The 17,500-nt window shown below is 33.6% G+C and overlaps 1 protein-coding gene across 1 annotated transcript in view; it reads right to left on the minus strand.

Annotated features, from left to right (window-relative positions):
* LOC137643275 (protein turtle-like) overlaps positions 1–17,500 on the minus strand; it is a 701,767-nt gene that overhangs the window by 84,291 nt on the left and 599,976 nt on the right. Inside the window, 3 exon segments of the mRNA XM_068376115.1 lie at positions 10,223–10,294; positions 10,296–10,336; positions 16,365–16,572. Of these exon segments, the coding sequence (XP_068232216.1) occupies positions 10,223–10,294; positions 10,296–10,336; positions 16,365–16,572 (321 nt within the window).

Genomic DNA, 17,500 nt, shown 5'->3' on the forward strand with positions numbered 1-17,500 from the left:
TTAATTTCCGACTGAGGGGCAAGTAAGATAAAAACTTCGTAACAGTAGAGAGAATTCTTTTAAAGAGGCAATGTTAACTACGTTCAGTCTAAAGACAAAGCTCAAAGCCGAGCGGTAGCCTTTCACTGCTGATACTAAGAAGAGTTTTACCACAAGTGAGCTTGTAGCTTGCCTCACTTCAGGGAGGGATGTGCCACACCCTTAAGAGATGTACCAGACTTTGAGATGGTTGCAGAGACGACTTCTCGTGGTTTACCACAATCCCTAGATCATGACAAAATGCTATAAGACTGTCAGTGTAAGAAAATTGTCTGCACATGGTCTGTTAGAATCAACCAGTCATCTAGGTAGCATAACAGATGAATCCCATCAGCGTGCGCCCTGTTTGATACTAGAGTGAAGACTTTCATGAACACTTGTGGTGCTGCAGAGAGTCCTAAGCACACATTGAACTGGTTTATCTAGTCATAAAGGATGAACCTTAAGTACTTCCTTAACAATGGGTAGGATGGGATCTAGTGTTATCATGAAGTTTTTCGGTCTGACAGCATGTCTTACTGTATCTGCCGTGTCTATTTTGGATGAGGTTTGCAGAACAAACCTGTTCAAAGCAGAAAGGTTATGTCTGGTCTCCAGCCTCTAGATGCCTTCTCTACAAGAAAAGAGTCCGACTGTAGAAGCCTGGTGATCCGGTTAGGACCTCTTGAAGAGTGTATATCTCCAACATGGTTTCCACTTCCGCCTGAAAGGAAAGGTCCTTTGTTGATCCCTTTGCAAAGGAACACGACATCACTGGATAACAAGTCAACGGAGGGAGATAGAGAATGAGTGGGATATGGTACCCTGCTCTTAGGACGGAGACTGTCCAAGGTTCGGCCCTGTGTAACTCCTATCTCTGCCACCTGTGAACAGGGAGGAGGAATACTCCCCCTTTGCGGGAGCAACCACGTCTTCTACCTTTACCTCTTCAATCCTTGCAGCCTCTACCATGAAAGGACTTCTTTGGAGCTTGCCTCTTTGCGGAGGACTAATCAGAAGCCGTTGACCCTTTTCTGTGTCCTTGTTGGTTGACGATCTGAGAAAAGGGTAACGAGAAGTAAGAACAAGATGTCTCGCCTTCGTCCAGTTCTCTTCCACTGCGTCGATGTCTTTTGATTACACAGGGAAGGACCTTTCATTAATGAATGGCATAACTTGAACACTTCCTCGGTACTTGCCTGCTGAGTTTTGAAATGAAAGTCACGCTGCCTCAAAATCAAATTCGTTCAATGATTGGCTAGGTTATGCTCTGGAAAGTAAAGAGGGATCCATTGCTTTCCTGTTAACTGGTTTTGTCAAATCATCAGTGGCAATCAGATAACTAAGCCAGACCAGAAGTCAATCCGTGAAGCAGTTTGAAAAGAAACCTTTGCAACTCGCTCCATGTACACGGCTTCAGCCTTTGAGAAAGGCACTGGTTGTGCTGCCAACCTGTCGAGTGATGTTACTTGCCAGAGCCATTATTGCTGGGTCTACTGGCAAAGGAGATCTCTTGAGGTCCAGTTCTTTCAAAGGGTCTGTAAGTCCTACTGCTCCCCAGAGCTTGGCTGAGAAGGAGGCAGTGAGAAACAGACCTCTCTTTCGGGGAACTTCCATGGGCCCCAAGGCTTAAGGAGGAACCTGTAGGACCGTCAGAGGCTCCAGAGGAGCAGCAACTGGTTCGGTTGTTACAAACTCTAGTGGGCAGCCAGTAATTGTCTGTGAACGAGATCTCCAATGCTCTGCTGGTCTTTGGGTAATGGGTATTACCTGGTAAGCAGCAAGAGGGAACAAGCTGCCTTGCACACTTCTGCAGGAGGTGGTGCGCGCTTAAATGGAAACGAGATCTATAAGTGAGCTGCCATCGCCTGCGAACATCAGAGAAAACTAGCACTATCCCGTAGGGAATAGATGCCTAAGGCAATAATCCCAAAGGGTTAGGTCTCATGAGACTCATCAAGGCTTGTTTCACCCTAGGGACACAGTGGAGAGAGGTAGCAGCCGCAAGTGGTTGTTGGGTATCGCTATCAGGGTGCTCCAAGGAGTTCAACTCTGAAGAGCTGAAGCGAGGCATAGACGAGTCTAATGCCCGCTTACAAGGAACTTGAGGGGGAGACCACTCAAGAAAGGAAGCCCTTTCGCGTCGGCAAGAAGCTCGACCTTCCTCGGAAAAAGATGAAGTTTGGGAAATTAACTTACGTTAAACCTTCCCACAACAGATATCTAGGATATCCAGGATCCTAAACAAGGGGATTAGAGTGCCAACACTCCCACTCCAACAGGTCAGAAACCTACAATAGTGTGGTTTGTCTACCATGACACAATTTCAAGTACAATTAATTTTTCTCAGTATTGGATTTGTTGGTACCACTACCACTTCAGTGTTTGGGGGCTACCCCTGGCGTGGGATAGTACATACAAGTATTAAATGCAAAAAAATATAATGTAAGAGCATTAAGATACTATGAAATTTTCCTTTGAGCCCAATTCTAAAATTTGCCTTTGGGCCCAACCTGTGAATGAGGATCATTCACTTCTGCTGTACAGAGTTCACTTTCGTTTTATTTTTATAACCAACCATCCAGGACTCAGTTTCTTTAACTGAAACATCTCTTGAAAAAACATGGTTGGCAAATGCGAATATTTTAATTGCTTCTGAGGGAAGAATCCAAACTAGTCCATATTATTGACATTAGAAATTTACCCAATTTATTTTAAACTTTATAACATTAAAACTAAATAAAATCAAAAGGGGTTTAGTGTTAACATTGACTACTTTAACCTATCTCGTGCATTTATTCTCACAAATTACACTATCTTTATAAGGCCATATGGGTCTCCAAAAGTGGAATCATTAAGAAGCATGAAATAGGATATGATGAAAGGAGTAGTTTTGAATAAAAGCTCAAACTAGAGATGATAGGCAAAATCTAACCAAGGCCATTTATGTAAATATGCGTAGGAAGAGATGGTGATGATGTAAAAAATATAGAAGTAAATATGCAGCGTAACAACAGGTGCCACAAAATGTCTCCATAATAGCAATCTTAACTGGACAATGGTTGAAGCAAGTCTCTCCTTAAATGCTTTGGCCTTATTCTTTGTATACAAGACAGATGTTTTTTTTATGATTCGAGAAAGTTCAGGCCGAACTATAACACGTAATAAGTAAAGCTGGTGGCATCGACAATTCTTGAGAAATTACCTGACACTGTTGTGTAGAATACAATGACACCTTTGATTTACAAATCATTACAATGTTTTAATCTCAACATTAAATATTTTTAAATAAATCTAATGTACATGTAACAATATCATTATTTGCATTCCCTCTAATATCCAAAAATCCTCTGCTCCTGCTTCCATGACCCTATCATATTCCTTCATCTTCCATTACTCTAACCCCTCCCCAATGTTCATACCTTTTCTTCTTAAATGCTCTCCCCCACTTTGATTTTATCCAACTAACTTGTCTTCATTACATATACATGTATATTTCTACACTTTCCAGTTGCTCTGTGTTTACAATTAACGAAATGATGAACCACTACTCTTCCAATCATTACATGCATCAACTAGCTGTTCCATTTACTCTGTATTAGCATACATATAATTAACCAACCTTTTCCCTCACCATTTTCTCTATCAATTTTACTTATTAATATTTCTCTCCAAAACTCACCTATTTTCAACTGAAATATTTTCACTAGACACTCTTCATTCTCATACTTCACGAGCTGCTACATACCTAATTATATTATAATGGTAGATCTTTCAGTCACCTAATTTTGCATTCAAATCTCCTAGCACAACCACCTTTTTATATTCTAAACCAGCCCAGCACAGATTTCGAATCGACCAAAACAATTTACTTTCCCTAACTCATTTTGTTTTATTCCCCAGCGATGTACACTAACTATGATCAATTCCATTTCAACCCCTCTCTGCGTTTATACATTTAACCTTAACTTTACATATTTGTGTTCCTTCATCCATCCCATCAGTCTTCATGAGATTATGACCACTACCCCTACCATAGTACTAAACCTTTCAGCAACATCAAACAAAAATACTGTCTTCTCCTTCCAGTGCAAGATGCCATTTAATTTGGTTTTCAACAAATGGTAAAACATCCAGTTTTCTCTTTAATAATTCCATTATTAAACATTTCTTAACATCTACACCACATTCTCTTAAATTTAAAACCACCAAGATTTAGCATTCTTTGTTTCTTTTTACAATTGACATTGGATACCTTAAGACAAATTTTACATACAGATATTTTTACTCCCTTGAGATCCATATGACGTAATCTACATCTGGGACGTAATATACACCCGATATTCTTCGTTTTCTTGTATTATTTACGAATAAATAATAAAAAAAATACAAAGAATATATCAATGGAAAGTAAATGCATATAAATAGATAATAATTATTTTTCTTTCTTCGCGGTAATAACTTTTATGCCGAGTTTAGAAAGACTTCCAAAAATAGGGACATAAGGCTTGAGTGAAAATTTATCATGTAGGGGCGAGATTGAAATGGTTAATATACAGGTTTCTGAAATACAAATCTATGCCACCAACATATTTGTGGACTAGTTTCCACAGAGTGGCAAGTAGGTAATCATTCACTTTTCCATGCATGCTGCAGGACTGAAACTGGGAATTTCAGTGGCTCCAAGAGAGGATGCTCATTTGCTCATTTAGGGGCATTTACTACCAGCATGGAGTCAAGACTTTTTATTTTTATTTTATCATATGAAGGTCAGTCTCTTAATCTTGAAAATTTAGGTCAAATTAAATCGTCTGTCATTATTATTTGTTGTGAAAATGTAATAGAATGCAATATCTTCTCAACTTCATTTCTTGAAAGTACTTATATAGCTGCAATGAGTTCTTAAAAGATTTTGCTAAAATGCTATAATTGCTTCATCACGTCTAATGCACTTCACTCGAGGCATTTCCTAGAAACAGAGGTTTTAGTTGCATTTAACCCAAAGAACCTTTACGACTCCTTTATCTGAATTTTAAAATATTTTCTATTTCGAACTCTTAAATATTCTTCTCATAAAAGTAACTTCTAATATTTTGGAAAGATTTATTTGGCTAAATTACAAAAGTTTAATATTTAAGGCTCATAGAATACCAATTTATTTTCTAAAGAATTACATTGTTTAAAAAATTATAACGGTGTACCGTCGGATAAAGCATTATTAATATTACTATTGTTATTGACATTCATGCAAACTAAGAACAATAACGTTCTGCAAATACGGGAACAAATTACCCTTTTTGTGTATTTCGTTTTCGGTTTATTATAAAAATACAAAATGCTTTAACATTTAAAAGTGGAATTCCCTGTCCTACTGTTTGTAATCCTATAAAAAATTTTCAGATAAGAAATACATGAAATTCCCCTTACTGTTTCTATATATACATAAATACACGTATACACTCATTTTTAAATTTTGTAATGTTATATAGATAGAAATTATAACCCCAAAACGGCTAAAATTACTGAACAATAAGTCACAATAAACATAGAAATCTAGAAAAATTAACTCGCACTTTTCCTTTGAGGAGAGCTGTGGTTGTCGCGAGGAAGACGAGGGAAGAGGGGAAGAGGAGGTTTCTGCTTGGAGGGAGAATCTCTCTCCAATAGAATTTAGGGGAAAATATTGCGAGTTCTCTCTCTTGTATGATGATCACTTTCATCACTGAATAACTTAATTTACTTTATGTGGACGGTGGGTGGTCAATTTTTTTTACTCTTGCATCAAATTTGACAAGAAACTTATCTACAGAAGACTGATTTTGTCTTTTCTTTAAGACAACAAGGAAATTGGTAGAAACCACACGAAAACTATTCAAGCAGTGTATGGGGACCGCTTGATTGATTTTGTATCATTCTCATTAATTTTTGTTCACCAAAAATGTGCATATGGAAGGAAATTTTTCCTCGGAGACCGATGTAATGCTTGTATACAAAACTGACTTATTACTGCAAAATATATATATATATATATATATATATATATATATATATATATATATATATATATATATATATATATATATATTTATATATGTAAATATATATATATATATATATATATATATATATATATATATATTTATATATATGTAAATATATATATGTAAATATATATATATATATATATATATATATATATATATATATATATATATATATATATATTATATATATATAATATACATATAATCTATAATACACTCAATACATATAACATACATATGAAACATATGTATAATACACACTATATATAAATATATATATATATATATATATATATATATATATATATATATATATATATATATATGAATATATATATATATATATATATATATATATATATATATATATATATATATATATATATATATATATATAAAGTCGGCCCTCCTTCTATCGTGGTAATTAGGTTACAGATAGGTGCAATAAGGGAATAGGGTAATTTTTGCGAATAAGTATTCCACTAGGGTGAGCTAACTTCTAACCTAAAGTCACTGCCCTTGCCACGAGCAGGTGTGCAAGCTGGTGATCAACACAGTAAATACAGCCTAATATTCTTTTAATTTGGTTTCCCCACTGTTTATAACTATATGTACAGTATACAGTAAATTTTCACATATGTACACAATGTACTGGACACAGTAAGGTTACAGTACAGTATTGTGCTATAGTAAATCTTTACCAAGTCGTCATCATCCCATTATTGTCCTGTATAACAAAAGTTGTTCCAATCTAGTAAAACTATAATCTAATACTCACTGATATTGTAGTGTATATTACTGTAATATATGTACAGTAATATCACTTAAGTACAGCTAACTGTACTTACAGTAAGTGTTAGGTGTTTTTGTTCAGACGACCCGAGTAGCCCACGTGTTTTCTTGAAGCATGACGCAACTCCTTTTATATGTCGTCTCTTGTGCAGTATGCTACAGTATGTCTATGCTTTCTTAAACAGAAATAAGGCTTATTTTATAAACTAAAAATATTAATATTTCGATAATAAATGTTTCTTTTAAAGAAAGAAACAAAAAAAGTGCATTCGATTACTATTCAACACACTCTCTCTCTCTCTCTCTCTCTCTCTCTCTCTCTCTCTCTCTCCTCTCTCTCTGTCTCTCTCTGTCTCTCTCTCTCTCTCTCTCTCTCTCTCTCTCTCTCTCTCTCTCTCTCATAGCTTAAACTATCCGATTTTGTTTAGGAAGCATTATTGCATTCTAGAAAATTTAGATTATTTAAATAGTTAATTGTGCTTTAATAAAACACTTATGTACTTTTGTTTTGAATTTTTGGTGTATTTTGAAAAATTAAGTATTTTGGGTGCTGTGATCAGATCAGCTGATGCACATACGAATCAATAACAAAAAGTATTGTTTATATTATTTCTTAATTTACTCAGAACATTTACTATATATAGTTAACATAGTATTACATAAACACTGATGTGTTATAAGCTATCATAATTTTCATATAATACATTTATAGCTCTCATTACAGTATAATCTCTCTCTCTCTCTCTCTCTCTCTCTCTCTCTCTCTCTCTCTCTCTCTCTCTCTCTCTCTCTCTCTCTCTCTACCTGTACATCTACATCACACAAAACACACTGTGTAGTCAAATGCATTACATTTACGGTAAATATTAGGTCAACCCAACAATAAAATAGCTTACTGTAAATTATGCTGTACACTATGACATCAGAAATGGATCTCATCGGAATTGATGTGATCCATTTCTGATATAGTGTACACTATTGAATTATTTGTTTGTAAATTAGTACCGTAATGTACTACAGGGTAAAGCATACAGCATAACGCAGTAAATAAATTTGATTTAGATTGTGGAATGGTTTAATTTACTGTACATATGAAAAAAACTATTGATCACGATAAAAACATTGAGCACACGTACATCTACATATGCCAGGTACCTCTCTCTCTCTCTCTCTCTCTCTCTCCTCTCTCTCTCTCTCTCTCTCTCTCTCTCTCTCTCTCTCTCTCTCTCTCTCTCTCTGTAACAAATTTCATCTTTGTATCTTTGCAAAGTCTCTGTCGAATACTCACTGACAGAGCCATAATAAATAATTTTCCAAGCTTTATAATCAAGCACTACAGAGCTGAAAACTATAAAATATCGTGCATAAAATATCGTGCATCGGCTATATGAATGAAACTATGGTTAACGTTATGTGATTCAATGCAACAGTGCAAGTAAATAAAATATGAGAGAAATATTTCAAATAAAACTATTGAAATTAGTATGCTAATTGGAAAATGACAGATCAAGTAACAGTTGTTTCTTTTAGTAAATATTAAATATCTTTCGGTAGCATGCCTTAATAATAAGGCAGTTATTTTTATCCGAAAATTGAGGTTAATGACGGATTACACAGGGTTGATCAGCTGATTTGAATGTAAACAATGCATAAGATTATATTTCTCTATATTCTTACAGGTATTATTTGATACAGTTCAGTGAAACATCAGTTTAATAAAAAACTGGTGTATTTCAAATATAGCTGTAATTTTTTACCTCAGTAAATGGATATACACTGTACAGAGAGCTAGGACCAGACTGGGTGGAAAGATAGGTAGTGGCACGCAGCACTCCCAGTGTAAGGCCGGGAGCACACTAGCGACTCTGTGGCGCCCACAAAGCCACAGCATCGTGTGGCGGGGATGTGGTCTCCCATAAGTTTCGATTGTTTTCAAAGCCACGCCACGCCTGTGGCGGGGATGAGCGACAGAGAGCCACAGTCGCTAGTTTTCGCGGCAAAACTTGAAAACAATGGAAACCTATGGGAGACCACATCCCCCGCCACAAGATGCTGTGGCTTTGTTGGAGCCACAGGGTCGCTAGTGTGCTCCTGGCCTAAAAGGAGTGCGGGCTATTTGAAAGCATCGCAGCGTGAATTTTGTTGGCGATTATGAAAATTCTCATATAATAGGTATTGCCTTGTTTTTTTGTCGTGTAAAACCGAAACCGCAAATATACAACCCGCGATAAAGGAGGATCGACTGTATATATTTACATATATGTAATGCACATTACATTATATAAAACATATAGCATACCGTTATGCATATATATATATATCGTACTTGGGCATGTTACTATAAGTTTATAATGAATGGACAATGTCTTATTGGTGCTGTTAATCCTGAAAACTATCTGCAGGACAGTCTGTCCAGAGAGGAACTATCTTGGTTTTTTAGACGTTACTATGACATTGTCTATTCATTATAAACATATATATATATATATATATATATATATATATATATATATATATATATATATGTATGTATATATATATATAATGATATATATTATATATATATATATAATATATATATTATATATATATTTATATATATATCTATATTTATATATATATATCTATATATATACATATATATATATATATATATATATATATATATATAGATATATATATATATATATATATATATATATATATATATATATATATATATATATATATATATATATACAGATTAAAGATTATCTATAAATCAAGGATAACCTGTTCAGTCTTAAAGAGAAGGATAACCTTATTGGTTATACTGTAACAGGGAAGTCTGACAATACTTGATCGAAGCAATTATCAGATTTTTGTGCAATCTTAATTTATGATGTGTTCACCAGCCTGATCTAAATCCTCATGTCAGAAAATTTAAATAAGTAGAAGACAAAAAAAAAAGAAAAAATAAAAAAAAGAAAGAAAGAAAAGAAAGAAGGGAAAGATCTTCCAACCTTCTTCCTGTAACTTAGCAATCATGCTGGGAAGAATGTCAAAAAATAACCTCACCCAAGTTTGGCCAATCATTAAAAGATCTTAGCGCTGGTATCCCAGCAAATTGATGAGCCCCTAAAAAGTATTTAAACTTTCTCTTGAGAATATTAATAGCATAATCACTACAATCTCCCCTTTCTCTGAAGATTACATTATGTGACTATATAGATCTAGTAAGAATGCGTCATAAAAAGTTACCAAAAATAAAAGAAAAAAACATAATTCATCGTGAAACAATGATAATTTTTTAACATGTTATTGGTATAAAATATGAAGTACCAAAGAATCGAAGAAAAAGAAATTTTATAATCTTTAGCTACACTAACCGTCGCAATGAAGTGTTGTTTCAATCCTCCATTCTGTCCAGGAGTGCAAGACACATAAAGAGAGGTGGCACTTTTGGTTCTTCAAGGTACAAGACTTGGGTTTCTCTGGGGATCCTGAAAAGAAGTTAGAAACAAAGCGATAAAAATCATTACTTTGGCAGAGAATTTTCTTTTCACTGCAAGGCATCATAATTGGTAAATTTGTTCACTTATATTATTGTGGTTTTTTTTTTTTTTTTTCGTTCCATTTCACTTCTTCCATTTATATATTCAGAATATTGCCAAGTAGTTGATTAAATTACCATAATTAAAGGAAGGTCATTTACTGTTTTCCTCTACATTCCCGTTTTCATTAATGTCCTATTTAAGATGCTTTTAGCTGATGAACTTTCATTCCCTTTTTTCTTTCTGCGGGGGCTTTTTGGGGCATTTAATTAGGATACTGCATATTTCTAAGTTCTTTCTTTAATTGCCAAATCAAGAAGGAATGCCTTGTACGGCATACTTCCATATCGTTACTCTCTTCGTGTAGACTACTTATGTAGATTTGTCAGATGCATAATGAACCCCTTTATATACACAGTTCTATTCACCTCTGCTAGTATAAACCTAGTTGTTCTTTAACATCAAGACCCAATCATTTCGATACTTTTGACAAGTGACCACCCGAATACGTCCTACGTTTTTTATTTCGCTAATAGCTTTCCTAGTTATGCCCTCTTAAATTCAATTCTCTCTACATGACACAAACAACTAAATTACTCTTGGATCCATCTTTTCACTTTTACCGATATTTCATGGTACCGACTAACTCCAGAATTTCATTCCAAATACTTGTTCAAGTACAAAATAAAAAAAAAAACTTATTAATCTACATATTTTTTTTCTTTTCGTTTTCCATTTATTCATATTCACATTTTCATTTAGTTTGCCGCGAGGTAGAATTTCCTTTAAAGGAGATAGCTGAATTGAATAAAATACAAGGACAGTTAGCGTATCGATAACTCTGATGTGAGATGCCCAACCAAAAGCATTTGGAAACGAAATGTCAGAGGTTATGAGCCCGTGTACAAATTAGAAAAAGCCTTGAGTTCCTTTTAAGGATTCATTTTATTCTGCTGAACTGAACGAGAGATTTGTTGGCCAGGAAAACCGTTCTAGTTTTTAAGCCAAAACATAACTTTAAATTCTTTTGGTTGGAGAAAAGTTATTCTTGATTTAAAAAAAGCAGATGGCAAATCAACAGACTATTGCACTTCCAATTTCTCATAACACCGTCCTGATTAACAACACAGACACTATGACTCTGTTCTGATTGGATTTCTATACACCTATTCAGATTGAAGTAACATTGATAATCTTGAGTGAATGTACTATTAAGAAAAGGGGTGAACGTTTTTGCTCTATTGAAACACCTGCAGTAGATGAACTCTTATTTATGACCAATTTATTCCTATACTTGAATATAAACTACAGATTCTGAAGCTAATTCTGTCGTCATTACATGCAAATTGAATTATGTATAATACATATTTCTTAAAAAGAAATAAAAATTGCAGAGAATTGACAGACATCTTACTAAATATTATATGCTTTAGATGCGGGCTTGCTCACATGTTTTGCGAAGTTTTTAAACTGTACAAAGTGAGGAACACTGTGTCTCAATCTCACAGATCATAAATTTGAGGAACTTTATGAAATGTGGTTTGTCTAACAATCGTCTGCAACAATTACAGGTGTCTCTCCTAACCTGTCATTTTATGTAAAATTTTGGACATTCTTGTAGTCTTGTCTACTACAGTTTTTTAGGTCTTACGAACTAAAGCAATTTTTTACCAGGCCACTCTTCTGTGATGTTGATGACGAGAGGTTCGAACAGAAGGGTGGACGACAGCATACCTTTTGGCACCACCATATGCAATGATGTTCGATGGAGCAATACTATTATTGAATATGTACTTCATCTCATGTTTCAATCGAGTCCTTCTCTCTGCTTTTCTGTACCACTACTACTACTAATACTACCTTCCAGGTAATTTCCATCCCATAATTTCCTACCTTCATCGCGCTATTTACATTAGATTATATATTCATAAATTAAATTTACATCTCTCTTCCTACTATTTTTGAAAAAGAAGGTAAAAGCAAAATCTTTCTTTGCTAGAACTTTGAAACACTTTCACAATTCTCAGCATGACTTCTAAAATAATTGGTATCCACAGACTACAGATATTCCGTTTTATTCACAACTAGTTCTCTTAAAACAGAGACTTGCTGTTCCCTTTTTTCTTCCTATATTTTGAAAAATACCAATACTATAGCATAGATTCTCCCTTCCTGAATGACACTTTACATGAAAAACAAATTTTCTGGAAAGATTGAAAAAAAGGCCTGTGCATGAAAATTTAAAACTAAACAGTGCAAAATACCAACAAAATAAGAAACAAAAGTCCTAAACATATAACTTTGCACAGGAAACATGGAAAATATTTTCAACCACCACATAAAAGAATAAAGCCCAACAAGGCGGCATGAAATTATTATAATAAATTCCAATTCAATAAACATTACGGGTTTCTTGAATTCTTCTACCAACGAATCTAAAGTTGAAGACTCAGGCTCCTGAGTCAGAGATTAACATCAGTCAAATCATCATTATAGGATTTTAAGGATCACAAATGATAATTTCCAGAAAAAACAATCTGCATAATATTTCATGCGATTACTCAATTATAAATATGGGTGGAGTTACCAGAATTCCTTCAGAAATTGGAAAATCTATGCTAGCTTTTATTTTGATTTCGATGATATTGCGGACGAAGCACACTGCAAAATAGTCTTAAACTTTCATAGTAACTAAACGTCTAATGATTTTTCTTGCAAGCAAGAATCAGGAAAAAATATAATATTGCCTATTTGAAGTAAATGTGTTCATATATCTATATATATATATATATATGTATATATATATATGTCTATATATATGTATATATATATATATATATATATATATATATATATATATAATATATATATATATATATATATATATATATATATATATATATATATATATAGAGAGAGAGAGAGAGAGAGAGAGAGAGAGAGAGAGAGAGAGAGAGAGAGAGAGAGAGAGAGAGAGAGAGAGAGAGAGAGAGAGAAGATATATAGTGTATAATCATATATATACACTAAATATATATATATATATATATATATATATACATATATATATATATATATATATATATATATATATATATATATATATATAAATATATACATACATATATATATATAAATATATATATACATATATATATATATATATAACACAGAAATAAGTTTTTATAAAGCACAGGCTTTCTTTACGGTATTGTTATTTCATAACCAGATGATCAGCATTACTGACAAAGGAAAGAGGGACCGTAGACCCAATTATCTCCGCAAAAAAGGCAATTCGCATTAGCAGGATTACTCAAAAGGATATTCGTGGATTTTTATGGCACACGTACTAGAGTGGACCTTAAGACTAGTAACAAGCGATGTATCAGTGGCAAATGATATGAAAAATAAGTTGTAGATAAACATTGAAGATATTAAATGACTAAATATCAAAACTAACTTTGATATAGAAATTGTGGTTACCGTACAATTCATAAATAAAAATTAAGATAAGATTTAAAAGAGGTAAGAGAATCAAATGATCGGTAATTAGCAATTCAAATATTATTAAGATGGTCTCTTTATGTTAATGTATGAAAGGGAGAGAGAATTGCCAGGGAAATAATGCAAATTAAATAGTTACTCCTTAATTAAAACAGTGCGCCAGAATAAATGACTAACCCTGACAGTTACAATGAAGGGGATTAAAACTATCCCCGAAGGGGAAATGATTATCTTCAATGCGACTTGAAATAAAAATAAGGTCCACCATAACCTTTGGAGATATTTCGTACTGTACTTTGTTTTATTATTAGGAATATTCTCCTCTTTGTTGGCTCAGCTATACCTCTACAATCTCTATAAACATAAACGTTCATGCACAGTTTTATAAAAGTTGTAAATAATTAGAAAAGTCTTTAACATCAATTTCACACACACAAGTTGATAATTAACTAGCGAATCATGGATGGGCCCTCTTTTCAAAAGCCTTCCCCGATATTAGCAACTTCACACATATACAAAAAGGGTCATTAGCAATACGTCGAATTTCTCAGGCACACTGCACCAACTACCTCTATTTCGCACACAGAGATTCTAGAACATCAAGGCCCCTTCTTTCCTTCACTTACTACGCTCCACATATACAACACCTTCCATGTCTTTCTTATCACTCCTAATACCTCATAATTTTCGTCTTTCATTCCTTCCACATGATCAAACCACCTCAAAATCATTATATCACTTCAATGTATCACCATATTTGTTACTATTTCAACCTTCAATGCACCACATATTTACAAGTATGCATTTCAACCGCTGATACCTTTTATTTGTGTGTACGTAAGGCATCAATAATAATTCTATATAGAGAATTGATTTAAAAGTCTCTTCAAACATTAAAAACAAGGTTTTCAAAGGTATTTTTTTACGGTCACCCTCTACTACTTTCTTTGCTTTATTTGTTCTGCGACTAAAATCTTCTCTGATCTTACCATCGTTTATTACATTTACCATAGAATACCTGTAAAAATCCACCGTTTCCAACCTTCCAACATTCAAAGTAACATTTATTGCTCCCATCTTCCTGGTTTTGATTTTACCCTCGTACAATTACCAAACTCATTTTATCTCTACCTTGTTTCTCGTAAAGCAGTATGTCTAACTTGTTTCTCACGATGCGCTTCCAAACTTTATGACTAACTTTTGCAGTTTCTCTTCCCTATTTCCAATCCTCAAATGTTTACATTCTTATGATCTTTATAATTCTCTCTCTCTATCCTTATCTTCTTTAGCAATTTTATTCCCAAATGCTTCTCTCATTTCATTTCAATGAAACTCATTAGGTTTAATCACATTCTTAAGCCCATTCCCGCTTTCCTCTCCAACCAAACTTCTATCTTTCTCTTATTTCCATTCAACGAAATAATGATCTGGTATAATTCCAGCCACCCTTTGTCTCATACATAGGCCTACTTCTTACAACTTGCTCTACCATTCCCTGAGCACCGAACAGAAACTCCTCAACCCCTATTTCTTTTGTCCTCAACCCCTATTTCTTTTGTCCTCCCATAAGTATATTTGAGAATATTTTCATTAGATATATATTTCCAATAATCAGCTCAATTCAAACACATTCCCACAAAATATGTACCATTCTTATTTACTAAAAATATGCCATACCTATCTACAATGCTATCTCTTTCTTTTTCGGCGTCAATGACCTTAGATGTCTGGTTGCCAGAAAACCTCAAATCAATCAATCAATATCTTTCTTTCTCTCTTAACCTTTCACGTTCTCCAAGCCCAGCCAGACACAGTTCTAATCTTACCAATATGATCATTAACCTAACATAGAACCTTCCCTGCAGTATAAGAGCCATCCATCCCATCTCGTAAGATCAATCTTCGTCCTCCCATTCTATACACCCTACCTTTAATCTTTATTTCACCAAGTGCCATTATAGTTAGCCTTTTCTTAGGCAAATCTGCAGCAATATATTTCATACCAAGACTTAATATTACAGTGTATTTTCCTTTTTCAGAGCAATAAGATTTATGGTGTACATGGGCTTCCAACTAACTAAAATGTTGTTATTTTCCCTTTGCGGAATTCTACGGGAAAGTATGATTGTCATTAATTTTATGAGGCCTCTCTTCTACCAATAAGGGACATGTCTTCCCTCCAACAAGTCTACACGATTTCACAAGACGCTCGTTTTCATAAGGACACCCTTGTAACCAGCGCTATTGGCACTTCATGCGGTAACATAATTCAGTTCCTATTAAGTGGGTTGACCTAAAGCTGCTTAATGGTGTTGGCTTCTAGTGAACGAATTTTTGTCCCATCCTCTTCTTATATTTCATGACATGCACTAAATGACTTGGCGTTGGCAGTCCCATTAACTAAAACACTGAAAACGTATAAATTACCTATTTGACTACATACTATCTCAGTCTAATCTTTGGTTTACTTTACCTGCTGGACTGATAAAGAACATGCACGGCTTTTCTTGAGTGCCCAGTTTGTTGATTCCATGGCACAGCACAACTCCATACTGATCGTTGGCCAACGAATATTCACTCGGTTTGTAGGTCAGAGTACTCATTCTCCCATTACTAGTGTACGTAGTGGAAGATAATTCTTTAGTTCCTCTGCTGCTGTTGACTTTCCAGACGAACTTTACCTGTTATCAATAAAACCAGAATGAATACAAGTTTATGGAAATACATTTTATAAAGGGTGCTACAAAATCAAAACTAAAATAATGATAAATTTCAACTGATGCTGCAATATATGTTCTTTCCGTTAAAATGATGATGGTTTGTTTATAAAACATACCAAAAAAAAAAAAAAAAAAATGGAAGTTATATACAGTAAATCCCTAGTTACAGTTTGCTATTAATTCAATCATTCAAGTTAATTTGCAAATCTAAATGCTGCTTGACCTAGAGCCTCGTACCTAACGAAGGAAGAGAGTGCATTGTTTTTTCCATTAAGTAAAAAAAAAGTTAATATTTACTTTCTTGTTTGTAATGGCAATGGCAATTTTTGTTTTTTCTAAGAAAATAAGATGACATTTGCTTTTCTTAGAAACACAATTAATTATTAAGTCTTTAATGAAAAAGTTAATGATTGTTTTTATTAAACGTACTTTCTAGTGCAAAATATTTCAAGCAGCAATGAATTGGTGAAGTGTTTGTGAAAAAAAAGACATGAATAGATAAAAAAGAAAAAAATGTCTTCAATCATCGTTATTAAACACAAGTGATTTTTATTGAGAGAACAAATTACGTAAGTATATCTACATTCAGACAAGACAAAAATAACAGAAACAGTATTAATATTACGTTTTAAGTAAATAGATAAACTTGATATCCATCACTCTAAGTTGTGATAATTGAATTCCAAGAAAGACTGCCGCTAAAATAAGAATGGGGCATTTAAGAATGATATAAGGGGAGATATTAAAAATTCAATTCATACTACCAGCAACAGTTCTTATTTCTATATTTTGTATTTAATTTGTGTCTAAAATCTAGAAAAAAAATCCCGAATTAACAGCAATTAACAACATTAAAACATATTTGTAATATACTATGTAGATAAATTAT

The sequence above is a fragment of the Palaemon carinicauda genome, chromosome 6 (genome assembly GCF_036898095.1).
Source record: "Palaemon carinicauda isolate YSFRI2023 chromosome 6, ASM3689809v2, whole genome shotgun sequence".
NCBI lineage: Eukaryota > Metazoa > Arthropoda > Malacostraca > Decapoda > Palaemonidae > Palaemon > Palaemon carinicauda.